Below are 25,019 nucleotides of genomic sequence, written 5' to 3' on the forward strand. Positions count from 1 at the left end.
TCGAGGAGTGTGCATACTGTAATCTGGTCGCGTCGCGTGTCCAAGGATTCGGTCTTCCACGTTTCGGACAACTCTCCGCCCTGGGAACCTGTCAATGTCAGTTATTCGACCCTAAAAGCACACAGTCGCCAGAGCAGTATTTTCCTGGTAGATTTATCTACAAGCACGACATAATGTCCGCTGGCAAGTATCGACCCCCCCTTCCGTCCGCGGGTAAGGCTGGTCAACAGCCAAATGGCGCCTCACTTGTGTCCATCGAAGAGCGATACTTCACACCTGCGGAGGTTGAACAGCACAATGGCCCAGAAGACTGCTGGCTTTCGTGGCTTGGATATGTCTATGACCTCACGGCACTTGTAGACGAAAGAAAGGGAGACCCTCTACTCTCTCCAATACTGAAGAATGCTGGGAAGGATATTTCTCATTGGTTTGACTCGGCGACTGGGGATGTAAGTCGCGATTGGCGAAAAAGGTTTTATCTGCTTGGAAAATGGGACCCTAACGGACTATGCCCCGATTCTCCTCAACCAGTTGAAGCTGCAAATCAATCCCTTAACGGAATGCACCACCCCATATACTCCCGAAGGCCGTTTCCTTCACGTACCACCACCGCTGCCGCAATCCGATTGGGCCAACAAAGTGGACAGTAAATCAGGTTTACCCTGGTGGCTCGACAAATCGGTTTACTGCGTCGGGCGACTCAGTCAAAAGACACGGAAGATAAGGGTTGTAAATACTCTGACCAGAGATGAGCATGTTTTAGAGGTAGGCAGCCTGGGCAACCTGTCTTAAGTGGTGGTATTACTCTTGGTGCTAATTGTCACACTATATTATAGATCGCATCGGAGGAGAGGCTATCCGCAATACAGGATAGATACCTTTCTTTCAATCAACATGCAAAAGGATACATGTGGAAGCGTCAAGGGAAGCTTCTCGATATGGGACAGACGTTACAGGAGAACGGGTTGGCGGATGAGACGTGGATGTTTGAAGCTACCGGGCTTGATGAGGAGGAATGGTTGCCAGCCGTGCATCTTTACTTCAGGTGGGTTACAGGTCAGTATAGAATCATCTCGTTCCTTCGCTGAGTGCTGACCTTTACGATTGGACATTATTGTCTCATAGTGACGATTTGACAGTAGCGTAGGGAAAGGACGTTCAAGTGAAGCACGCAGCGGACGCAGATAGTGCTTTGTATTCAATACGGACACGTCTCTACCTACTTGCAACTGAACTAGTTCCAGCGATGTCCAGTGATGCGGCTAGCGCTATTTGCCAAGCAGTGGATGCGGTGTCTTTTGAGCAAAATCTCCAGCAAAGCGCATGGAGAGATATAGATATTCGTTGCATACTACACTATTCGAATGCTAGGCTCTATATCTGAAAATCAATCTAACGCGACGTGCGTATACTACCCACCTACCCCTAATGCTCCAACCTGACGGCGCTAACATCAAACCTGGCCGCCAGCCCCTCCAGCCGCCGCAGCCTGCGCGTTGGCATTGTAGTTCTCCATGTGCCCCGCCATATCGATTGCCTCCAGATACTCTCGTTCCGAAATGCTTGCGTGAGCTTTCACAAATCGCAGAATACGCTGAATGTCGTCCTTCATGAATTCGTGAGCCGGTATCACTTTCATGAGTCCCACGAAGGTGTTTTGAGCGAAGGGGAGGCCGTCTTCGATCACGCTTGAAGGAAGGGAGAGTATCAGGAAAAATATCATCTTGCGCATAGATTTCTGTTACGGACCATTTGACACGTCCCAGCAATAACGCCTCGTACTCTGAGGCGTGTTTCTTGACACCTGTAAAAACAACCTTGGTGACAAGCTCAGTATACCACGGATGTTGCCGTAACGCGCGGGCCTTTTCTGCATCTCGTTGCGCGTTCGCTCGCTGTCGCATGGCAGCGATATCGTCGGAGAACATTGTGTTGTTCTAGTTGGAATGGATTTGAGAGTGAGTCAGTAGCGACCTTCGGGAGTACGAGAAGGACGTGCTCCGACCTTTCCAACTTTCAGCGCTTTGTATTTGCGAAGGAAGTGCGATTTCCGCTCGAAGTCCAGCCTACACATCCCATCTATTGTCAATATGCGAAGTGTGCAAAATTGGAACATTTGAGTCCCCCCCCCATGTGGTTCGACCTACCTATTTAGGTCGTCTAGAAGGACCTGCGTCAGTCGCCTTTGCTGTTCGTAGAAATGCTCCCGGGTCGTGTAGTACTAGAGGAAAGGCAAAGAACGCCATGAATAATTACAGTTTGGCGGCTGAGGTTGGAACGTCCAGAGCGGCCTTCGGGCACATCAGACACCCACCTGATCCGTCGCCATATTCCCTCGATCGTCGCGGTTTATATTCAGCGCCTGCTCCATCGCTTTCGGCGTCAGTGCCGCCACCTTTGACTTATGACGGACCCCACCAAACGCCGTGGCGGACGCAGCCAAAGACGAGTTGGACCCAATCAATGAGTCGGCTCCTTTCATGTGATCGGCATCCGCCCCATTTGCGGACTCTGCTGACAGTGGTCGCTTATGTGTCGGCGTGCCCCATCGCTCTGGCTCACGGGGTAAGTCGCGGGCGACGGTCATGTTGGTTCGAGGGGTCTTTTTCCGCTTTTGCGTTTGCGCTATGGGGAGATAGAGAACGGTGTCAAGTTTCCAGAAAGACATCCCCTTTGTGGTGCCATACATGAATGCTCAACTGACATATGAACCCGGGTATTGCCCTCTCCAGAACGTTTTGGAAGTATGCTTGCTTGTCCGTGTCGATCTTCAGGTTGTGCCAGTCCACTAAACAGACTCATTCATGAGATCAAGCGATTTGTCCAATCGGTGTTGAAAGCCACCAACTGGCACAGAAAACCGCCGCCACAAGGCTCAGCGACATTACCTTCGCCCTCCTCCAACGACGCGGCCGCCTTCCTCGATTTTGCGGCATCCGCACGATGCCGCCATGAGCTGTCATCAACGGTTTGCGAAAAGGGGATCCCAAACTGATGATGAACCATCGGTGGTGAGCTCCATAATACTCATCACCATCTCCTGCTAACCGCCCCTCTTTCATTTGCCCCACCTTCACAGCATCAATCCTCCCCTTCGATTTTGCCAGCTTTCCTTTGATCAGGGAAAACCCATTATTGTGTCGCGGCGATACTTCTGCAGAATAGACAATCTCAGCACGACCTCCGGCAACTTGATCAACAGTAGCCCCGTGGAAGACGTACCTGTAGTCCTCCGCCCCACCGACTTCCTTATTTCCTTGATGTCATGTGTAGCTTCCGCGATGTTGGTTACTGCTGATCTGTTGATGATGACTTTCAGCAACGCATCGAGCGAGGGTATCCTTCCATCGATATCGCTCTCACGTTTGCACGGCATTGGGGTCTATCCGCAGAGCAGTGTAGATAAGGTTGCTGGAGTCGAGTATAGGATCGCCTACGAGGGATGAAGAACGCGTTACCAAAGGACCAAGGAAATCTTGCCTTCAAAAGCGAACTGGCATACCGAGAGGTCTGTATGACTCTTTGGGATCTGAACAGAAACCCTGTTTGAGAATTTCCTGAAATCCAAGATATTATTCGACATTGTGATACTTTCACAAACCAATGCGCGATTTATGTTAGTCTTACGGTCCACAATACATACCGTTCTCTTCTGCAGCCGAGCCAATCTCGCAGCATTCGACTCCTTCATTGTCATAACCAACTCCGTCCGCGTCGCCACATCCTTCGGCTCATACGTGTTCAGCCTGACCGGCGACTTCTCTATAATAGCATGCTTGACCTGGAGCTGAAATTCCGAGTCCCCACCAGCTCCCGCCATCACATTTCCCGCTCCTGGGCCAGCTGCCCCAGCTCCAGCCAATCCGCCTCTATCAGGTTTGCCTTGGGCGCCGTGATGAAGGCCGCCATGATGCCCGAAGTGGGCGCGAAGCTTGGTTGGCGAGTTGGTGGAGATTGAATTCAGAGGTGTTGGTAAGGATGGCGGTAGGAGTGAGTTCGAAGTTGGAGTGGTGGATAGAGTGGACAGCGGGTCTGGCCGCGACGATGTCGGGCGCATTGTCATCTTGTGCATGCTATAAACCGTGGGGAGCTATGCTATGCTATGCTATGCTATGGACTATATATCTACTACAAATATGATGATGCAGTTCGCAAAAAGCCGATGAAGATTCAACGGTTTGTTTTCCCCCCGCTTGACGGGATTGTTGTCGAAATCCTAAAAATCCAACGCCGGACATTTTACGCCTAAGGTACTATGTAAACCACGATGACACACGCGATCACACCCGCCGAAGGGGAGGATGCCTGCGCTTCACACCTACACCTACAACATTACACACTACATACAGACTATATCGACCGGGCATCCGTCGAAGTGGAAGTACTGTATTTGATCGGGGAAGTTTGCACAAGTTGCTGGCAGCGTCGTGGTGAGTATAGGCTTGACTTATCCTGCTAGCAGGCTCTCACAACAAGGAAGTGCGCATACCGTAGTGCTTCATCTTTCTGGCTCGCCCCTCGCTTTAGAGTTCAGGTAACCGAGATGGAAGCTGGGCCATTCCTGGCTCCATGGCGCATCGCCGCAGCCGAGAGTCCCATGTGATGTGTGGGTGAAGGCAGTACTGCGCGTGAGGTTGATGACCTTACGTGTTCGTGTGGAGCTGCTGCCGACCCCATTTGACGGTAACCCCCAAACTGGCACTCTACAGTCTACAGTACGTGAAAATAGACATGCAACCCTCAAGATCCCAGGGACTGTGTATGTACAGTACAACGGACATTTCAACCCACTTAGTTGCCGCCCACTTGCCATATCAGCGCATCTGCAGTAGCTTCTATACGCAGCTGACCACGTAGAGCGGCACCCTCAGTGTGATCCATTCCCCCTCACCTAGGTTCCAAATGTCTTCGCATTCGTACTCGCCGTATTATGCATCCTACGGACATCCAGGAGGACACCTCCCCGGCACTGGGTCTGCGGCGACAGGCAAATACTCCCCATATCCTCTGCCGTATTCCTCCACCTATGGCACGTCCGCGCAACCACCGCGGTCCTGCTCCGCAGCCTCGTCTTCCGCGTCCAGTACGCTCGACTCCACGCGGGACCACCATCACCCCCATCAACCATACCCCGCACCCCGCCTGTCTTCACCACCCTCCTCATATTTACGCCCAGACTCGTCAACTCACCACTTATCGGCAGCTTCACAATCACACGATGCATACCGAAGATCCTCTTCAACGTCCCCAGTTGGACCCCTATCGACCATGCCTGGATTGTCTGGACCACGGTCACCACCCTCACCGCGTTTGTATGGAGCATCACGCGCCGGCATGAACGACCCTTTGCAGATATATTGGTCGAGGCCGGACAGCGGTGGTGGGATTACACACTCACACTCGCTGCCGGTAGGGAGGGACTTTCAAGGGGAGCCGACGCGGGCGTCGTTCGACTCGCGAAGTGGGGGGATGCAGAATTGGTATTCTGACAAAACAATAGTGGATGACGAGGATGATGCAGAGCCAGACGGAACAGATATGGATCATGCCATCGGAGGAAAGCAGGCAGACCCATCGTATTGGCAGAAAAATCAACAACAACGACCACCGAGGTCTCGTGTACCAACATCGGACGAGGTGATTGAGGACTCGAGAAGCACAACACCCAAACCGGAGCATTTTGAGCGGCATTCGTCCCGCGCGTCGGTCGATACCCGTCGAAGATCTCCTTCACCTGTTCAGCCGTCGTCAATTGACGACCAGATGCAACTGTTCCTCTTTTCGCTGTTGTCCTTCGTCCTTCTCCACATTCTCCCGTTCTTTGCCCAATGGACATCCGCATTGCGATACCGGTTTGGCACGTATATCGGATCAGCCCTGATTTTGTCATCGTCGGTGGCAGGCGGGGCGTTTCTTCGATCCCGAAAATCGTCGATGCACAGCGCTTATAAGGCGATAAGCGCACACCCTGCGTCCCGAGAGTTGGGAGCATTGGGGCTGACAGTTGCAATCGCCTACTTGTGCATCCTGTTGTGTCCGCTCACATTTCGTCTGCTGCACAACATGGGTGGCTCGGCCCCATTCTTTGGTGTCATTGTCGGCGGGGCCTTGGTGTGGTGGTCGATATTGTTCGGGTTGACGACTGTTGGGGTGTTGGGCTTCTGGTCATGGGATTTGACAAAAGTCGTGCACTCCATTGTCGTCAAGGCCGTTCGGTACATTGCATTGGGCGAGGCCGCAGAGGATGCCAACGAGGCACCGCCGTCCTCGACCGCGTCAACATCATCGACTTCCCGGATCCATCCATTAGCTACGACTCGAATGACGACAACAACGTCCACTTTCCGGGTCGTAAATCCAGACGAAGGAACGCGTCCACGGGGCGGGTACGACGGCTTCGATTCTGTCGCCACTAAACTCACCTCCATGAAAATGTCTGCCGTCTCACACCACGATGGTAATCCATACGGCTCAGGCGGCGGTGTCACGGCGACGGCGGCGGAGAGGTTCGGGGCGAAAATGGAATATGATAGGGAGAGGCGAGAAGCGGCGTTTTCGGCCTCGACGCAACGGAACTTTGGGTTTCGGGTGGCTAATCCTGGAGACGGCGATCGAGTGTCGAGGTCGGGTTAGGAGGATGGAGGAGGGTGAGGAGGTTGTGAAGGTGAGGTGGCGAGATTCTCTGGTCCTGGTCCCCTTTGAGGTCCCCAATTGTAAAACAATGCTTTCTTTGGCTTATGGCGTGAATGTTATCACTGCTTGTATATATACAGTATGTACATTCGTTGTCCTTCCTTGAAGAATAGTCGTCTCGTGAGCGCCCTGGTCCTTTTCCGCATATCCAACCCCCTGTACAAAGGGCCTTCCATCGTGTGTCGCGCGTTGTCTTTCGTATTCACGCGAAAGACACCAGCATACGTATCCTGGGCGACAAAACGCTCAGGTCCAGAGTAAATTCCGATTCCTTATCTCCGCTGTTGTGTACTGTCTTCTCATAAGTGTGGCGGTGGGTCTTCAGGTCGGGCCGTATCGACATTTCCGAACTAGCGCCGCGACATCTGCTTTCTTCGATCCCGCTCCACGTCCTCTACGACGGCCCTCAGATTCTTTGGACGTTTCTTCGCAACGACTGCGATGGAATGAGTCGGTTGGCCACCGCAAGATGTTCAAGTCTGGAAGGTGCAAAAAAGTCAAAAAATGTCCGGTGATGACTCGCCGACGACTGGACCCTTTAAATTCTCGGTACTGGATCCAGGACTTACCCGGTCTTAATGAGTCTGTGTCACTTTCACCCGCCCCCTTGAAACCGCGAACTTGGTCGAATGAGAGCCAACTCCGAGGAGACAAAAACTTCCGCATGGAAATGCTCAAATTCTTAATGTGCGGTCATTAACGGCGCGTCCGAGGTGGGGACACATTTCCTTATTGCGGCGGATTGCGAGGGGAATGTGATGAGGTTGCCGCCACCAACCTGCGCTCCTCTGGCGTTGTTCCCCACGTCCATTCCCACACCTCATTGCAACGGGAAGTGCGCATTGCTCATAGCGTACGGGCTCCACAGAGCACCAGCATAGACAGTAGATACCACCTTCGCAACACGTACGTCTTGCTCTCTGTAAAAGTCGCCCCTGTCTGATCTTTTTCTCACCCTCGGACCCCTTTTTCCCACGCTACCATTAGCCTCACACCCAATGACGGTCCCAAAAATCATTCGGAAGCGCCGGCAAAATGTGGCAACGCAGTTCAACTTGATGGTCGCTGGCCACTGCTTCACCGGCAAGACCGCCTACTTGCAGACCCTGGTTGACTCTCTCGACGTGAAGGGCGTTTACCCTGACAGCGGCTCCCTGGAGACCCTGACTTCCCTTCTCCCTCCGCAAGACATTACAGAACCGACTGCGGCCCCTGCTCGGATAGAATTTGTAGTCGACCCCAGCGCTGAAGAGAGGATCTCATTGCGTGTGATAGACACACCCGGCGTTCCCATCCCTACCAACATCCACCGTAACACCGACAACAGCGAACAACATGTAGAGTCCGCCATGCCCCATGTTTCGTCCCTAGTCGACTTCCTGACCTCTCAATTCGAGCGGAGCTTGTTGGAGGAATCTAAAGTGCGCCGAAACCCGAAATCACCAGACTACCAGATTCACGCCTGCTTGTACTTCCTGGACCCGCAGGTCTGCTTCGCCTGCGGAGGGCTGACCTCCATAGATCGGTACGCTCTCGAACAACTATGTGCTCACGTGAACGTCATCGTCTGCCTCGGCAAAGCCGATCTCCTGACCGTGAGACACCTCCAATCCCTGCGCTCGATGGTTATCGACGACCTGGCGACATACGGCATCCCCGTCTTCGCCTTCCCAGAAGACCCCGACGTCGAGTACGACAAAGCCGCCATCGCGCTGAACGAACAACTGCGCTCCATGCTCCCCTTCGCCATCATCAACTCGGAAGAGGCCGAGCCGGAAGTGCCCCAGAACGATGAAGACCTCATAGCCCCGCTCCCCAAGACGGAGCCCAAACCCCGCGTTTTGGGCAGGAAGTACCCCTGGGGTATCGTGGAAGTGGAGAACCCTGACCATTGCGATTTCACGCAGGTCAAGGAAACCCTGTTCTTGACGCATTTGCATGAGTTGAAGCTGTTGACGAGGGAGCTGTACTATGAGCAATGGCGTACGGACAAGCTCTTGGAGGTGCGCAACTCCGCTCTTGGAAGCACCCTGAGCAAAGATTACGCATCGAGCATCGCCAGCGATTTGGAGGGGGTCACTTTGAAGGAGGGTGGACGTCAAGCGAACGGCGAGACGGAGCGGAAGATGGGCGCTCTTCGACAATGATCTTCCATGAGTCCTCACCAATTCAACGTACTAAACAAAGGAGGCCTATCATTCGGTAGTCTTAGATGGTAAATAGAATCTTCCGGGAGGCCCAAGTTCTCCCACTTCGGCGTAACTTTCGTTTGTTTCCTCGCGACACACAAACTACTTTTGTGTAGCTAGAGAGTGATTTGCAAGGTTCAAATCATGGTTTTGTAACATGCCTCCCCACTTCCCTCCCCCCCACATCTGTAATTAATCGTGTCTCTCTTATTTTTTGTCGAAAAACGTGCTGTAAAATGTATTTACACCGCATATAGAAACGGAAGTTAAATAAAAAACCTAGCCCTTAAGCCTTTACTGTTGGGGGGTGGTGGTTAAGGATTAAGCCGCACATTGCTTGCCCTCCCCACCCTTGAATAGTGACTTGAGAGTGAGGATGGTACTCAAGATCATCACGACGAATCCAAAAAAGATGCTAGCCAGCGGCCCGGCTTTTTTCCATGAGAATGTGGGGCCTGATGCTAGTTTAATATAGCACGCTGCTGGTAATATGTATGCCAGGACTGTCGCGGCAAACCCGCCCTTCATGCGCGGAGGGAGATAAGAGACATAGTTGATGAGACACATGAGGACAATCACTGCAGAGCTACCTCCAAACGACATACCGTAATCTCCAGCACAAACCCCAAATCACACGTCACCAGCGCAATCCCCATCGCCGACAAACTCAACGCCCCCGTAATCAAAGCATGGTCTCTACCCGACACCAAGTTCCCGACATCCCCATGCGGCAGCGCAACGTCGAGCTGCGTCGGGTGCGCGTAGACGTAGTTGTAGATGACTTCGCGGCAGACGAAGCATTCGAGGGGGAAGGTGAGGAACATGTTGGCGCCGAAGCAGAGGCGGGCGAGGTTGATGAGGAGGTGGTCGCGGGGGAAGTTGTTTAGGATGTTTGCTGGGGGGAAATTGAGAGGTTGGTGAGCATGCTTTTGCGGACCAGGTGTGAAACAGTATGGATTTACCCTCCACTTTGCTGGTAAAGACGAGATATCCGCCCACGGCAAGGATGAGACATGCCAGCAGGGAGAACCTGTATTACAAGCTGTTAGTTCTCAAGCAACGATTTGGAATCAAAGATTGCCAGGGAGAAAGCTTACCCAGTCGAAAGCCGCGTCACAACAGCAAAGCGGTCCATCGTCGGCTTCTTCAACGATCCATAGATTAGGAATGTGTTGTGGTGACATACGAAGGCTGTTTGCATGGAGGCCATCATCAGTATGCGTATCCACATAAGCAGCTCAAGCCACTCTGTAGCAGGCACCCACCGAAACTAATCACTCCAATCGCCTGAAAGAACCCGCCTTCCAATACCGTCATCGCCCCTTCCGCCGGCCCTTTCTTCTCCGCCGGCAGCGCCACCCCCGAACCCACAACCGACAGGATGATAAAAACGATAGCGGCAAGCGAGATGGCGCTGGTTTTGGCTAGTGCGGATACATCCCGGTACAGCGATAATGGCAGGGAGATGAATATCGTGCATATCGTGATCATGATGCGGCGGGATGATATGATTGGGTAGATTAGGTTTGTGTTTGGTATGAAGTGGGAGAGCACGAGCGGGAGTGTGTCGCCGACGATTACTGCGTAGGCACACATTGCTGGAATGGGTTGATGAGACTTGCGGACAAGCTGTGATGCGAACGCAATGGCAGAGCTACTAACGCACCTCCATAAGCAAAGATAAACTGGAATATGGATATCGTGATGTATCCCCGTTGCCCAAAGCAATGCCAGATCAGATCCTGGTACGAGCTTTTGCCGGCCATTTTGCCGTCCTTGATCAGAAGATTGACTGTCCAGTCTGTGGGAGAGATGGTAGTTTAGCGAATGACTCTGCTAGCTTGCGCCGTCAATGACTTCCAATCTACACACATGCTGAAAATTATGTACCTACAACAAATGTCAGAGCGAATAGGAGGACCAACCCTGCAACGAAGCCCGCCTCGTAAAACGCGTATGGCAGGCCTAGGGAAGGCATGCATGTGAGCTCAGCGGTCCCTGCATATGCATCCTCCTTGTCGCCTTCAGCCAACCATTCTCCGCCCACCTATGATTCCTAGAAGGAGACATCGGGGTGACATAGGTCTAGTCAGCCTAAACCGCTCGTCTGACAACAACATCTTTACGGGCCATCCACTCACCGGCCCCAATAATGGAATTGGTGAAATTGAAAGTAGCATCCCACACAGTCGAAGCCTTCTGATCCAGTAACTGTCTCGACAAGTGATCCCTACTCCCGCCGTGTGCACCCTCCCCGTCCAAACCGAGCAGCTCATGCTCCTCCTCGTCAAGATTGAAGTCAAAGTCATCCCAACTCTCGGCCTGTCGGGTGCTGCTTATTGGGACGTCTATGGGACTAGCTGCGGTGTCGCTGTGTGGGCTTGGAGTTGAGAAGCGACTCATGGTTATTTGACGGTTCTGATGACTTGATGGGATCTGCCAAGGGCACAGTACGTCGAAAAGTCGACCGAGCGTGTTGGGGTTGAGGCCGTTTTGCGAGATGACCGCAGCGGCGCGCAGATGTGGCCGCTCGGATCACTCTTGAGTCTTGACTCTTAGGCCCCCAATTTACTGGGATCGACAATTAGTAAATCAAGTTGGTCTCGAGATTTGGCTCGAGTTGTGGGCACCTTATCGATAGCTGATCTCCAGCCCTTTTTTAAGGGGACCTACTTCTCAATATGCCAATTTACTCAGCTGCGTACCGGAGACCAGGGTCTTGTCAAGCTAAACTTGGCACATCTCGGGATTGGTGTCCAGAGTCGATCTCAAATGGGAGTAAATTCATGTCTGCGAGATCCACCAGGTCGGTCTCCAGACCGGTCTCCAGATCCAGAGAGTTGGGGGAGTCTGAAAACCTGTCGCCAAGCCTGTCTCCAGTCGTGTCTGCCCTCATGAACGACCTCTGGACTGAACCTGCCTTCATCTGCGCACTCTCTCGGCATTATCGATAACCCAAGAAAAAAAATTGCTCGCTCGATCGCCAAACCAAACGGCAGGAGGAAGATGGGCGGAGCGATGGATGGATGTATTGCACACTACAACATTTTACACAGAACTACATTCTTCTATTCAGCTGCATATCGCAATTCCAATAACGTCGCGCCATGACACAGCTGAGACAGCGTCCAGTTCAAAAGTTTCTCCAGAATCCCCATTTGTGCCGGATTCAAGGAAAAATGCGTTTCGGCCGTCGACATGAGGCTTTCTGAAAGAAGGAATCCCTTCGCCACGGCTTTTGACGCATGTCCATATTCGAGCCGTTCGTCTTTGATCTTGTTTATCATTCCGACGAACTGGAATTGCTTGTCCTTGTCCACGCCGTCAGGCAGACTCAACTCGTTTCCAAGGTCGGACCATGCAATCGCCGCCGTGGTTAAGGCCTTGTTCATGGTCATGCAATCGACGTCGAACCGTTTGCAGAGCAGTCGCTCATTGGCGCTAATGAAATCGTAAACCGCATTCATGCATTCAGCCTTCTCAGCGCGCTCCTTGGCGGTGGCCAGTTGTTCCTTAGCGGTGGCCAGTTGTTCTTAAGCAGTGGTCACTTGTTCCTGTAAGAGCGCAATTTCCTTCTCGCGGGTGGCAGACTGCTCGGCGTGGGTTGCCAGCATGAGGTCGATTTTCTCACTCTGCTGGCAAATCTTCTCGGTCAGTTCAACGTACAGTAGGCTGCCAGATATCAGGTTACGACGCCCCAAGGACCCATCTCAAGTTCCGACCCCCATGCAAATCCTTTCAGCACGACCGCTAGCCCAGGGCAGGACTGACAGCTGGCCGGTGACTTCTGGGGTTGCACAGGGAGGCTCAACCCGTCGTAACCTGATATCTGGCAGCCTACTGTAAGGTTGTTGGGCGAGCTTCAACGTCGCAGACAAGAAAGGTTCGACGTCCCTCAGCAAACCGGCGAGGTCCAAGGGTCGATAGGCGGCGTGCATGTAAGGTGTACGTCCTTCTGTCGACGGGCCAAGGAATAGCTGCCCGCTCATCGTGGTTATGTGGTCAACTATGCGGAGCGCCTTGTCCTTAACGAAAGGATCCGGAAATTCTTCGATGGTGCGCTTCAATTTGGCAATCTCCTGTTGCATGCTTTGCAGCTGCAACAGAGGTGTGTTGACGCCGCTAGTTTCGCAAAGCATGTGCTGCACAGAGGCAATTAGTTGCCGCAGCTGCGGGACCTTGGCCTCCCAGCCCGAACTTCGGGTTAGGATGAGAGACTTCATTTCGTCAAGCTTGACTAGAAGCCGGGTGGCCAATTCGGATGACATGTGGGCTGATCGGGTTGAAGCGGGGGCCAAGACGGGAGGGGCGAATGGGAGGGAGAACCTTTGCGGTGATCGTTTAAATCATCCCAGACAGGGACGTTGCGCCACATCTGGTGCCGGGCGAGCAAAGTACTGTAATTTGTCACTGTGGCAAAATCGGATTGTGGAAGTTGAAGTTCACAGCCTCAAATTTCTACACAAATGTCAGCTCCATCAGCAGCCATCTTCCGTCGCACGCTCTCCACAATGTCGTCTTCTCGTTCAAGGCTGCTACTCAAGCCCGAGTCGACGGCTTTCTTTGTTTGCGACATTCAGGAGCGTTTCCGCGGCCTAATATGGAACTTTCCTCATGTCATCAATACTGCAGCGAAGATGGTAAGCCCCGAAGGGATATGTGGGTGGGGAGGGAAGGGAAGGGAGGGAACTATGCATTTCCTACGCTTCTACGATATGTTGAAGTCTAATACTTGGATGAGGTATGTAGCTGGACGCCGCTGAGCTTTTGAAAGTGCCAGTCATCGTGACGGAACAGCACCCGAAAGGTGAGCCCCCGTTTTCTCAATGCAACGCCTCCACTATCTTCGGCAAAAGACGGACAGGGAGGGTTAGGCACACCATGAGCTTCGCCAGGCTCACAAACGCATCCCCTCTGCCCGTCGTGCAGCACTGGGAAACACGGTCAAGGAGCTAAACATCCAGAACGCGCGGGTTGTCGTTGCAAAGACAAAGTTTTCCATGTTTGTGCCACAAGTAGAGAAGCTTCTGAAGGAGGAGCTGAAGACTGAGAATGCTGTGATCTTCGGTATTGAGGTGAGTGTCCGGCTCATTTGTAGCTATGATTGAAGAATGCGCCATTCAACATACTACCGTCAAATCCCTCAGTCCCATGTATGCGTCATGCAAACCGCTTTGGAGCTTCTGGACCATAACTACAACGTCATCGTGCTAGCGGATGGAGTCTCGTCGCAGAACAAAGGGGAAGTCAGCATCGCTCTCGCAGTAAGTAGTTAGTCAATGATCTCCCCCATGTCGGCGGATTGACAGATGTCTCCACCTTTCCGCACATCAGCGCCTACGCGCGGCAGGAGCAACCGTGGCCACCTCAGAGTCCATCATGTTCCAGCTCCTTGGAGATGCTTCACATGAGAAATTTCGGGACCTCAGCAAACTCGTGAAGAAGCATTCAGGAGAGACGAAAGCGGCCCATGAGGCAATCACAGCCAACCTCTGAATCATTGAGCATCAGGCACATGGAAACTTCTGGATCTTCCATAGCATAGCGGCGATTTTGAGCTCAGGCGTAGGCAGGTGTTGAGACTCTGCCATGCGGGTGTTTGTGTCATTTCGATAAATACACTATGTACAGGTGACGCCCAAAATGGAGTGGGAAGCGAAAGCCGAGTCGTGCGTTGTCAATCATATCGCCGCCGTTTGGCAGTCGGCTTATCGAAGCCCGATTTCATTCCGCCTAACTTGTTGAGTGTCCGTTTGTTTACTTCCGACTTTTGGAACCATGGTGAGTCCTTCTGTTGACGCCAAAATGAGCAGATGTGGATGAGATTCGGTCCGAAGGTTGGCAACAACCCAATGCGAGACGTACCGCAGATGTGTCCTGATCCGTCAAATGCGTCCACTTAGTCTGCCCAGCTCTCCCAAAGTTCTTAACCTGCATCACAGCAGGCAGCACACTCTTATCAAACGTATCATCCAACGTCGGCTGCGCAAAGTCCCTCTCCTGCAGCGCTTTCCCAATCTTATCATCATCCACAAAGAAAGCCCCCTTGTGGAAGTACTTCTGCATGTACCGATGACTCGATTTGTCATGCTGGCCCTGCAGCAGTCCCTCCTTTGCCCGCTCGGACATGATCTCTGCGTCCGACATGTTCCGCCTGCGTTGGATGTCTGCTTTCTCTGCGTCCCGCACTTCGCGTTCCTCCCTATCCCGTTTGATCCGCATCAGTTCGCGTAGCTTCCAGGCTGCGAATTCTTCCTCCTCGTCGAGACCATCGGTATCGTCCACGTCAAGATGGGCGGTCGCGACTTCGGCGGCTGCTTCCTCGCGTCGGAGTTCTTCAGCGACCATGTCGTGCGACTCTTTCTTCTTTTCTTCCGCCTGCTTTTGCCGCAGTACTTCTGCTTCGGCTGCTTCGCGCTCTTGACGCTCCTTTTCGAGGGTCGTTTCTCGCTGGTTCCTGCAAAGTAAAAAGATTAACGTGGTCCTCTCTGAGATAGTATCATCAAGGTCCCCTGATGCTTACTTTGAGACAAACACCGGTTTCAAAAGAGTCCTCGAAGAAACAACGTCGTCTTCTGAATCTGTGGTATATTCGGACGTCGAATCGCTCTCACTCTGCAATGAGCATATACCGTCAATACGCCTGAAAGTCACTCTCCAAGAAGCGCCCAGCATACGCACCTCCTCTTCTTCCGCCTCCTTCTCCTTCGCTGCCAACCGCTCCTCTTCCTCCTGTCGTCGCTTCAACGCCTGCTCTCTTATCCGCCTCCGCCGTGCTGCAACAGCGTCCTCATCCTCTTCCCCGCTTTCCTGCTCCACCTCCTTCTCTACCCGTGGCGCTGGAGTTGCGTCTTCCTCCACGTCCCTCCTCCGGCCGGCTCTCCGACGCCCCTCCTCTCCATCCTCCTCCTCTCCCTTCGAAGCCTCATGCTGCCGTAACCGCATCAACCGGCGATCTGTCTTTGCTGCCTCCTCGGGTATCGCCATAGTGGAAATTTCCTGCGTGTCCGAAATCGCATGCCGACTCGAATGCTGCGCTTCGTCATTGGCTTCCTCCTCTTCTGAGTCGCTGGAGTGGTCCTCGTTTAGACCTTGTGGTGCTTTGCCGGGCCAGTAGCGAACGGGTTTTACTCGGGTTGGCGGTTTTGTGGTGGACGCCATTTTCGGTTGGTTTTGTGGGTCTTTTCGGCGATTTTGTGAAGGTGATCCGGCTGGACGACGGGCGAAGGTTACTGAAAGCGATACAACGCAGGTATGGCGTCCTCGAACACCGTGACCGATTGGTTGCAGTTGGACTGTGGAATTTGTGGATAACAGAAGGTCACCATTGGCAAAGCTGGAAAGTTGGAAAGTCCAACGCACTTGGTTAGGGTTACGCTGTCCTTACATTACGCGTCTGCGCTCCTTGCCACTCAAGCTTCAAAAGTTCAGGTCTCGCTTCAATCCCCACCAGAGATCCCCGTTCGCATCGCAACTGCACCGTTACTAGCAACCAACCGTTGTCTCGCATATCTTTACTCGCTGCATACTCAATCACAACTATGGACGTAAGTGCGGTCTCTCTTTCTGCAATTTTGGTACGATTTCGAACATGCGGCCGTCTGAACTGCTCCCTTTTCCATAGCGCTTGACACGTCTTTTCGGTGGGGGCGCTCAGGCCCAGCAACCAGGAGTGGACACGCCAACTGTAGACACGGCCGAGATGGTTCATATATCGTCTCTAGCGCTTTTGAAAGTACGTCGGATTTTCGCCTTCGATTAGCATGGAAGCCCCATCAAGCTGACAATCTCGTCCCAAAGATGTTGAAGCATGGACGGGCGGGAGTTCCCATGGAAGTCATGGGTCTTATGCTGGGAGAATTTGTTGACGACTACACAGTGCGAGTCATCGACGTGTTTGCTATGCCGCAAAGTGGAACTGGTGTTTCCGTCGAGGCCGTGGACCCTGTGTTCCAAACGAAGATGGTGGATATGTTGAAGCAAACTGGAAGGTACGCAGCAGAAGGGCGGCGAAGGGATCCCTTGCATTGCAAGACATCTATGCATTGGATGCGGACTCCTGATTCCTTTTTATTGCAGACCAGAGATGGTTGTCGGATGGTATCACTCCCACCCTGGGTTTGGATGTTGGCTTTCAAGTGTCGATATCAACACACAACAGGTAGGCTTTCGGAGACGGTTTTCCCAGGAGATACAGGAATTGTCGCTCACGCTTTGTTATGCAGTCATTCGAAGCGCTCAACCAACGTGCCGTAGCCGTAGTCGTCGACCCCATCCAATCCGTGAAAGGAAAGGTCGTCATCGACGCCTTCCGCTCCATCAACCCTCAATCCGCCATGCTCGGCCAAGAACCCCGCCAAACGACATCCAACATTGGACACCTGAACAAACCTAGCATCCAAGCTCTTATTCACGGCTTGAACCGCCACTATTACTCGATTGCCATAAATTACAGGAAGAACGAGCTTGAGCAGCAGATGCTGATGAACTTGCACAAGAAGACTTGGACCAATGGGTTGTTGTTGACTGATTTTGATACACATGCGAAGAACAATGAGGAGGCTGTTAAGGTACTTTCCATCTAGCTTGTTTTGTCGCCCTCTGCCAATCCACTAATACATCTACTCTATTCTCCCAGACTATGCTCCAGCTCTCCGACGCGTACAACAAGTCTGTCCAGGAAGAGTCGACGATGACAGCAAGCCAGCTCAAGACACGGCACGTCGGGAAACAAGACCCAAAGAGGCACTTGGAAGACAACGTCGAGCGGGCCATGACTGCAAACATCGTTCAGTGTTTGGCAACCATGTTGGATGCCGTTTCCTTTTAGACGTGTATCTTTTGCGGGGTGGAATAGATCGCGTAGCAGATGTGAAGATGTTGTGTGTACCATTGCAGTTTGGCGTCGTTGTGTCTCGGGAGTCAACTTTAGAGTGGTACTGTACAGTATGTATGTGTGGTCGTTGTTGGCGCGTGCGTAGGGAAGGCGCAGGGGAAGGCGCGTCAGACCTGAATTTGGGACATCCGCTTTGAAGACGAGATTTGTTCGCACGATTCACACGCACACAACTACACATGACAGGTAATACCAACGCCCTTTCCGGTACGGCAACCCTACGACGTGGCGGCGGACAGAGAGGAGTGGGGTAGTGGGGATGACTGCCGAATCATTTGAATCCTGACAAGTCGTGGTGCGGCGCGAGTTGTACCGTCTCGGGTAATTTCCTTCCGTCCCTTCTACCGACATGACAGAAGAAGCGCCTACGGAAACTACCAGCGACTACAGACGGAAATGCAAGCTATGCGGGAGGGCTCCGCCGCTTTTCAGCGTTGGAAGTGCTACAGTTGACGATACAGAGAGGTGGCACAGAACCGGGAAGCAAAACGGAAAGCGAGGGAAGAGGAGAAGCGCTTGGCGGATGAGCAGCGGCCACCACAGGCACTCAGAGCGGTCGAGGAGCGGCGGATAGCAGCAGAGCGGGTTTTAGCAGAGATGCGCAGAGCAAAAGAAAGAACAGCGACTGGCAGAGGCATTCAGAGCGGTCCATGGCTGGCGGATAGCGGAAGAGGAGCGGTTGGCAGCGATGCGCAGAGCAGACGAAGAGCAGCGAATAATGGAAGAGCAGCGGCTAGCAGATATACGGAGAGACGAAGACCTCACAGCCCAGGCGCGACTGGACGAGATACGGCGAGAGCAGGAACTATGAGAGGAACAAGTGGGGTTAAAAGAGGAACGGCTGGCCGAAATCCGGCAGGTTCAGGAAGCAGCCGCGCTTAGACTGCGCGTGGAAGAGGAACGGCTAGCATAAATCCGGCAGGCTCAGGAAGAAGCAGCGCTTCCACTGCGCGAGGAAGAAGAACGGTGTGAGACCACACGCCTAGCTAAGGCAGCAGAAGGGACATCAATAGGAGATACGCCGGTTAGACGAGGAGGGAGCAGCCGCCAAGCTTCGGTTGGAACCATGAGCAGATGATGGACATCCAGTCGTTGATTCGGGAGCTGCAAATGGAGGTGCGGAACATGAGTGAGGAATTGGCCCAAAGGAACGCAACAATACAGCAAGTCAATGCTCAACTCGAACAAAGCGATGCTCAACTCGAGGGACTCAGTTCTCGACTCAAGCAACGAGGTGCTCAACTCGAGGAGCTCAATCCTCTAGTCGAGGAAAACGCCCGCACCAAGGCAACATTAGAGCAACGCAATGCTCAACACAGACGGGAACAGGCGGACTTTGTGCAATTACTGCTAGATCTTTAAATGAAGAGGGAACGGTCGGCTCTGGGCTCATCAAGACACGAGCGAGCGGCGCAACGAGTCCAAGAAAGTCCGGGCACGTGAAATGTGCGTCGTCAAATCGTCATATTCACAACCCAACCTATGTACACAGTAATCACACAACCGGGAGGGAAGCCCAGCCAGCCTCACCTCGCTGTGCTATGTACTATTACGCCTTCTACGATTTCAGACAGATAGCTGATGGGCCGAGCTCGTTGTAATCGGTCTATAGAGGTTGCAGATCAGTAATGTGCGGGTTTCCATGGCTGGAGATGTGACAACGATGAGCGCATACCTTCGTCACATAGGCAAAGGAGGAGGACGTGAAAACAATCTGCAAGGAAAACGTTGTCAGTCAGCTGCAAGATCGGGTGATATACCAATGTAAAACCCACTCACCCTTGCAACAACACTAGCCCCCAAAAATCCCACATCCTGCTGCTTCTCCTTATAGCTCGGAAAGTACTCCGGCAAACCGGCCCACTTGATCTCCTTGGCCTGAAATTCATTCGACGTTTCCGACGCCGATATCAGCTTCCCCAGCTCCTTGTCCAGTCTGCCGCGCATGCCCTTGATTTGGCACGACCCGCCGGTGAGCACGATGGCTTCCCATAGGCTTGTGCGTTTCTCGGGTTCGCAGGCTTCGGTGACGGCTAGGTAGCACGCTTCGGGGATGTTGAGGGTGGATTTGGAGGCGAGGGAGGGGTCGAAGAGGACTTCGGCGGCGAGGAATCGGGCGGTGCCTATTGTGACCTGCAGATATCGTGGCGACTTGTTAGGGGGACGACCAGGCAGATAACGGAAGGTTCACGTGCGGTTCGCGGGCATTACCTCCTTTCCATTGATGGTGACCTTCGCCCTCTCAATTTTGTCCTTCGGCTCTACCCGGTAAGGTAATAGCGATAGCTAGCGGCGCAGGGCGTCAGTGCCTCGCACAGTCCCCCTGTATCTCTTTATGCTCTTGCACGCACCTCACAACAAGACTCCTTCACAGTCCTTGCAACCTCTTCCGTGAGCGGGACGACGCCAAGCTCTTGCATAAACTGTGTGTCTGCCTTCAAAAGCTCCAGAAGCTGCCGATCGATATCACGTCCGCCTAATGGTATCGTCTTGTGCGCATACCGCACGATGCTGTTATCAATCACTGGGGTGATATCTGTGCAAAGAAGTAAGTCGCTCTGAAGATCGCAAGCCCACGGAGCTCCGCATCCCGTCTTCGCCCATACCAGTCGTCTCATGCCCGATGTCAATGATGAGCCCGGTGCTCATGTTATGTCCATACAGCGCTGCAAGCGGTTGCTCGATGATTGTGAACGCCAGCATGTTCAATTCCTCAAAGATAAACTGCGTAACCCGCTTGTGGTCCTCTTTGCTCCATGAGACGGGAACGGTCATCATCAGCGACCAGTCGTTGCGGGATCGGTTGATCCGCGTTGGGAGGGATTTGAGAAGGATGTGCTGCCTATCGTGTTTGACAGTCAACCAACACCCGAGTAACTTTTGCAAGCACCTCTTACATCGAGGCAGAGTCCACATACCATAGCCCCAAGAGTGCCGGCCAGTCTACTGGCAACCCATTCTCGATAGGGTGAACCAGTCCGCTCTCATTCGCGTCCCCGCCTTCGACGCCCTCGCCCGTCGAGTCAAACTCCAACACTTTCGACCCAGCCACATAGACAAACTCGCTCTCCTCGCCGATTACGGTTGGCTCGGCCGGCTCAGCCGGGGTTGTTACGCCTGTGTTGTCCGCGGTGTCGACGTCCATGACCTCCGACTCGCTTTGCGATGGTTCCACCGTTCCCGCGGCGGCCGTGTCCACGGCTTCGATCTCTGTATCTTTCTGCGGGGACTGAGACTGCTGTTGCTGCTGTTTTCGTGGTCTAAGGCCTACTATTGAAGGTGTTGACTAGTGCGACAAAGAGGTTGTATGTGAGGCAGGGAAAATGGGAATGGTTTTGTGAAACAGGTGGGCCCTTACCACAATTGTATAGGCCATATGGTCCGCAGCGCCTGCTTTGGTACGATATGACCCTGTTTCCAGGACGAGCAGCCGACTTTCTCTTGGGTTTACTTGGGTGATCATGGTGGGCGGTTCGACTATGCTGGTCTGTGGGAATAGATGGGACCACCAGGACGACAATTCCTATAGAATTGCCAACTGGACGAAAACCGAACGAAAACCAACGCGTCCGCCCACAGAAAGGCGTCTTCCCTAACGGACATCTTCGACATCCCATGGACCAGTCGACACTGGAGAGAGCGACGTATTACCGTGAACGCTTCCGTATAGACCTCAAAAGGGGGCAGCAACAATGTCCAAGTACAGCACCCTCCCCGGTCTGGATACCCAGCCCGACGTCTACGAAACACCGGACCCTACGGACGCGCCAGACTTCACGGCCGCGGCTCCACGATTCCCATACAGCCTGTACGGCAACGAGGTAGACGAGGACGATGAGGAGACCGTAGGGAGCGACACACGCGACGAGGGGATAGTTCGTCCTCACTTCTCTTCTGTCGCGGCGGCAAGCGAGAGGTTTGGTGGGGCTGCAGCCGGTGGGGAAGGGCCGGATTTCTCGGGGAAGCTGAGGCCGACTCGGAGACCGCACATGCGTAGGGGAGGACAACGAGCGGCACAGGATAGTGAGGGTCCGGTGGAGTACTCATTGGGACCGTTCACAGGGAGCGATGCAAAGGGGAGAAATGAGACTAAGGTGGAGCGGTTGCGACGGCTCATGTTCGAGGTTGAAGATCTAGGAAGGGAACTGCAAAACGATACCACCAAGGACCGGCCGGAGACGGACAAAGATAACGGGGTAGATAGTAGCGAGGCAGGGGTCGGGGGGACCGCCACCAAACCGCGCTCGGCCAAACGTAAGGGGCCATCCCACGCGCAGCTGCTCGAGGTGGTGTCTACTCTGCAGAGTGATCTGTCAGGAATAGGGAAGCTCATGGCGGCCAGCGATTACGCTTTGGACGGGGACGTCGATGTATCAGATGCGCATTCTGCCCGACCTACCCCAGCGAAACGACTAGAGCAAGGGCAAAACCTGCTCAATCAGATTCGAGCCCTGAAGAATGTCACCTTATCCGAAGAGATGTCCAACGCAACGAAATCATCTCCTGTTCCTCTATCAAACGCGGTCGCATCCGCAGCTTCCGCCGCAACCGCTCTTACGACGACCTCTGAGCCGTACCTCACTTATGAGCTCTTCTATACACCAGAAACTGCAAAATTGAACGAGCTTGCTAAAGTCACCGAGCTTGAATCCAGACTGGCCTCCCTAGAACGTCTCATCGGGACCCACTTCCTCGATGGACTCGAAGGTGACAACGCAGCGGTCACTTCTCTCCTGCACCAGACAGGAAGCTTGATCGGCGCTCTCCATCGTCTGGACAACCATCTCGCTGTCCTTACTCAGCCACGGCAGTTGGATCTTGTAGCCAATCGCGTCAAAGTCATCACGGCCGACATGGAGAAACTGGCAGATTTGAAGAAGAAACAACAGCTGGAGGCATCTGTCTTGCAATCCATGTTCAGTCACAACGCCCATACGTCCTTGACCGGTTCGTCCTCATATCTTCCCACGACCTCGGGTGCAGCCGCGCACACATCCAGCGCCGACGACGACCTCCACATGTCCAAAACCCAAACCGAAACCGAAAGACGCATCAACCATCTTTTCAACCTCCTCAACAAGCTCGATCCAGTCGCTGGTCTGCTCCCTCATCTCGTTGCTCGTTTGCGAGGGTTGAAAGCCCTGCACAACGAGGCCGCGGTGTTCTCGGATAGCTTGAAGATGCTACAGGGCGAGCAGGCGCGGGTGGCGGAAGGGTATAAGAACATGGACGAAGCGATTGAGAGGCTGCAAGAGAGCTTGAGCGCGAATGAAACGGCGGTAGAGAAGAATGTGGAGGCGTTGCAGGGGAGATTAGAGGGATTGGCAGAGAGAGTTGATAGATTGGTTGCCAAGGCGAAGTGAGGCTGTTTTCGAGATGTATATAAGAATTCGAAAGATACCGAGGACGCCAACGGTTACTACTCCTACTTCACAGTATATCTAGTATGCTATTCGATGCGCGTATATGAGTGCTCCAAAGAGAAATATCAGAATTCAAGATCTGTGGGATGCACTCGTGTGACCGTGCGCAAGGCTCCATTGTCGTCAGCAGTCACGAGCCTTGACTTATTACATCCGTACCACCCACAAACGAACTGCTGACTTTCATATCCTTGAAATTCCCCTGATTCTTGCCTTTGTCCGAGCTGTAAGCTCCGACGTGCTGAAAAAGATGGGGTTGGAGTTCCAGTCGTTGCTTTCCTCTTTCCTCGGCAAACTGATCCACCAGCAGGTCAACCGGAGTGGCGCGACCTTTATATGTCGGCGCGACGTACTGCTTATGCCTATCTCGAAGGTAGGAAATGAGGGAAGTTGTCGTTCTCATAGCACAGTCGGGGAGACCCGAAGATGTGCCTGTGGGGTACAGGTGTGCAACTGATGATGCACGGGCATCCGTGACCCGCAACCCAGAGGCACGGCCACGGCCAGGTAACGCAGCGATGTTTTGGCGGCCGGATGCGTGTAGTATCAGGATCGTAAGCGTCATGACATATATGAAGACAAGGATAGCAAGTGTGGTCCGTGGGCGCCCTTTCTTTGTCTGCGTGGTTACAGGGAGATATCGACGTGCGTTGCGATTCTTAGATTGCAAGATGAAGAAGACGATCCCTGCAACCACGATACCAGCGGCAGCTCCCAATAACGCAAGGGTTGCGATGTCTGTGGGCGAGTTTTCCCAACCCGCCCAAAATTCGGTGTAAAACAGCTTGATGAAAGCCCAATCGCACTTGGAGTACTCTTGCGGATTCTCCTTCGATGTGTGCAATGGGGTGCTGTCCAAACTCAGCACTTTGGTGCTTTCCAGCAACTTTCGCACGGGACTTGTGCCGACAATGCCGTCATCCTCCACCAGGACGGTAATGCCACACTTCAATGCAACGGCATGATCTAATGCATCCGCAAAGTCATTTATTTGATTGACGAGCCATTCCTCGTGCGATGCTGCGTCCGCACCGCCAGTTGATTTGCGTCGTTTCGCCTCCGGTTCAACCACATCGATCACCTCTGGTATGATCCCCAGGTGCTCTCTCGATCCCGCCAGATTGTGCACCCAGATTCTCACCGGCGGCGGCCGCAAGAGCGGAGGCGATGGGACAGACCCATCCAAATGCTTTCCAGTTTCCCTCTGAGAGCGTTTGTTCCTAATTTCCCAGTCGAGTTCAGGCATAAGCTCCCGCACCACCCGGCCGACCAGGAACGCCGCTGATTGCCTGACATATTTCTGAGGCCGATCGGCGGCAGATATAATCGCAAAACATAGCTTCGGATCCGCTTCGTTCGAGGAAGGTCCGAAAAGAAGGCGTCTATTCGTTGCGGTAGTGTTACTGCCTGCTACGGGGACCGGAGACAGAATTTCGTGTAGAGTGGACAGGTAAGACTCGGACTCTCGCAGTCTAGCTGCCTCGGCCTCTGCAACAGCGGTTGCATTGATGTGGTGGAAGTACGAGTATCTGGAAACTGGGTTTAGTGACCTCACCACAACGGCGAAACCGTTTCCGGAAATTGACATTACCTGAGGTCTTTTTGCAGGACATTAAGGGTGGAGAAAAGCACGATGGGGAAGATGCAGGCGCAGAGGACGCATAAAGCGACCTGTGACCGCATTACAAGCAGTCGTCGGGCCCTGGGAACGTGGGCGTCCTCGTCGTCGAACCCCGACTCAAGAGTCATGACTGTCAAATACAGTATTGTGAACTTCCCTTACCAACGGAGGCCACTGAAGCCACGCGTTACTTTCTA

At 53.2% G+C, this 25,019-nt stretch overlaps 12 protein-coding genes across 12 annotated transcripts; 5 read left to right on the top strand and 7 right to left on the bottom strand.

Moving 5' to 3' along the window:
- Positions 1-173: 173 nt before the first annotated feature.
- EV422DRAFT_497250 (uncharacterized protein) lies at positions 174-1,088 on the top strand (the record flags this gene model as incomplete). Its single annotated transcript, XM_053067932.1, has 3 exons — positions 174-449; positions 532-765; positions 837-1,088. The coding sequence occupies 3 exons, from the start codon at positions 174-176 to the stop codon at positions 1,086-1,088; spliced, it is 762 nt and encodes a 253-aa protein (XP_052924715.1).
- A 186-nt stretch (positions 1,089-1,274) lies between these two features.
- Positions 1,275-4,487, bottom strand: EV422DRAFT_90962 (uncharacterized protein). Its single transcript, XM_053074497.1, has 12 exons — positions 3,644-4,487; positions 3,503-3,557; positions 3,364-3,433; positions 3,223-3,299; positions 3,072-3,154; positions 2,889-2,991; positions 2,705-2,788; positions 2,315-2,625; positions 2,148-2,221; positions 2,006-2,066; positions 1,750-1,937; positions 1,275-1,688 (listed from the first exon to the last, which is right to left on the bottom strand). The coding sequence occupies exons 1-12, from the start codon at positions 4,070-4,072 to the stop codon at positions 1,454-1,456; spliced, it is 1,770 nt and encodes a 589-aa protein (XP_052924716.1). The 5' UTR covers positions 4,073-4,487; the 3' UTR covers positions 1,275-1,453.
- An 11-nt stretch (positions 4,488-4,498) lies between these two features.
- On the bottom strand, positions 4,499-7,036 carry EV422DRAFT_507083 (uncharacterized protein; the record flags this gene model as incomplete). Its single annotated transcript, XM_053068623.1, has 5 exons — positions 4,499-4,710; positions 4,921-5,344; positions 5,399-5,968; positions 6,045-6,598; positions 6,919-7,036. The coding sequence occupies 5 exons, from the start codon at positions 7,034-7,036 to the stop codon at positions 4,499-4,501; spliced, it is 1,878 nt and encodes a 625-aa protein (XP_052924717.1).
- A 348-nt stretch (positions 7,037-7,384) lies between these two features.
- On the top strand, positions 7,385-9,167 carry EV422DRAFT_532690 (Septin-type guanine nucleotide-binding (G) domain-containing protein). The gene has a single exon (XM_053070554.1). It carries the CDS (start codon positions 7,692-7,694, stop codon positions 8,838-8,840), a length of 1,149 nt encoding a protein of 382 aa, XP_052924718.1. The 5' UTR covers positions 7,385-7,691; the 3' UTR covers positions 8,841-9,167.
- On the bottom strand, positions 9,168-11,439 carry EV422DRAFT_532696 (transmembrane amino acid transporter protein superfamily). The gene is made up of 9 exons (XM_053070555.1): positions 11,024-11,439; positions 10,930-10,938; positions 10,773-10,847; positions 10,549-10,683; positions 10,148-10,480; positions 9,980-10,073; positions 9,845-9,912; positions 9,488-9,777; positions 9,168-9,404 (listed from the first exon to the last, which is right to left on the bottom strand). The coding sequence occupies exons 1-9, from the start codon at positions 11,283-11,285 to the stop codon at positions 9,204-9,206; spliced, it is 1,467 nt and encodes a 488-aa protein (XP_052924719.1). The 5' UTR covers positions 11,286-11,439; the 3' UTR covers positions 9,168-9,203.
- Positions 11,440-11,950: 511 nt separating this feature from the next.
- Positions 11,951-13,150, bottom strand: EV422DRAFT_507086 (uncharacterized protein; the record flags this gene model as incomplete). The annotated part of the gene is made up of 3 exons (XM_053068624.1): positions 11,951-12,394; positions 12,431-12,554; positions 12,654-13,150. 3 exons carry the CDS (start codon positions 13,148-13,150, stop codon positions 11,951-11,953), a joined length of 1,065 nt encoding a protein of 354 aa, XP_052924720.1.
- Positions 13,151-13,393: 243 nt separating this feature from the next.
- On the top strand, positions 13,394-14,378 carry EV422DRAFT_497482 (Isochorismatase-like protein; the record flags this gene model as incomplete). The annotated part of the gene is made up of 5 exons (XM_053067950.1): positions 13,394-13,522; positions 13,632-13,689; positions 13,812-13,957; positions 14,030-14,146; positions 14,217-14,378. 5 exons carry the CDS (start codon positions 13,394-13,396, stop codon positions 14,376-14,378), a joined length of 612 nt encoding a protein of 203 aa, XP_052924721.1.
- Positions 14,379-14,464: 86 nt separating this feature from the next.
- On the bottom strand, positions 14,465-16,228 carry EV422DRAFT_579113 (splicing factor, Prp19-binding domain-containing protein). Its single transcript, XM_053073307.1, has 4 exons — positions 15,564-16,228; positions 15,406-15,497; positions 14,748-15,339; positions 14,465-14,673 (listed from the first exon to the last, which is right to left on the bottom strand). Exons 1-4 carry the CDS (start codon positions 16,041-16,043, stop codon positions 14,560-14,562), a joined length of 1,278 nt encoding a protein of 425 aa, XP_052924722.1. The 5' UTR covers positions 16,044-16,228; the 3' UTR covers positions 14,465-14,559.
- Positions 16,079-17,904, top strand: EV422DRAFT_532707 (26S proteasome non-ATPase regulatory subunit 14). The gene is made up of 7 exons (XM_053070556.1): positions 16,079-16,134; positions 16,314-16,429; positions 16,507-16,617; positions 16,683-16,873; positions 16,962-17,043; positions 17,108-17,452; positions 17,521-17,904. The coding sequence occupies exons 2-7, from the start codon at positions 16,424-16,426 to the stop codon at positions 17,710-17,712; spliced, it is 927 nt and encodes a 308-aa protein (XP_052924723.1). The 5' UTR covers positions 16,079-16,134; positions 16,314-16,423; the 3' UTR covers positions 17,713-17,904.
- A 1,334-nt stretch (positions 17,905-19,238) lies between these two features.
- EV422DRAFT_91186 (actin family) lies at positions 19,239-21,355 on the bottom strand. Its single transcript, XM_053074499.1, has 8 exons — positions 21,137-21,355; positions 20,697-21,064; positions 20,385-20,620; positions 20,130-20,314; positions 19,990-20,064; positions 19,558-19,911; positions 19,454-19,492; positions 19,239-19,384 (listed from the first exon to the last, which is right to left on the bottom strand). Exons 1-8 carry the CDS (start codon positions 21,239-21,241, stop codon positions 19,337-19,339), a joined length of 1,410 nt encoding a protein of 469 aa, XP_052924724.1. The 5' UTR covers positions 21,242-21,355; the 3' UTR covers positions 19,239-19,336.
- Positions 21,356-21,470: 115 nt separating this feature from the next.
- On the top strand, positions 21,471-23,141 carry EV422DRAFT_507091 (Dynamitin-domain-containing protein; the record flags this gene model as incomplete). The annotated part of the gene is made up of 1 exon (XM_053068625.1): positions 21,471-23,141. The coding sequence occupies one exon, from the start codon at positions 21,471-21,473 to the stop codon at positions 23,139-23,141; it is 1,671 nt and encodes a 556-aa protein (XP_052924725.1).
- A 190-nt stretch (positions 23,142-23,331) lies between these two features.
- Positions 23,332-24,950, bottom strand: EV422DRAFT_568363 (uncharacterized protein; the record flags this gene model as incomplete). Its single annotated transcript, XM_053072638.1, has 2 exons — positions 23,332-24,730; positions 24,793-24,950. The coding sequence occupies 2 exons, from the start codon at positions 24,948-24,950 to the stop codon at positions 23,332-23,334; spliced, it is 1,557 nt and encodes a 518-aa protein (XP_052924726.1).
- Between the last annotated feature and the right edge of the window lie 69 nt (positions 24,951-25,019).

Source organism: Fimicolochytrium jonesii (assembly GCF_025526975.1).
Source record: "Fimicolochytrium jonesii strain JEL569 chromosome Unknown EV422scaffold_15, whole genome shotgun sequence".
Classification (NCBI taxonomy): domain Eukaryota; kingdom Fungi; phylum Chytridiomycota; class Chytridiomycetes; order Spizellomycetales; family Powellomycetaceae; genus Fimicolochytrium; species Fimicolochytrium jonesii.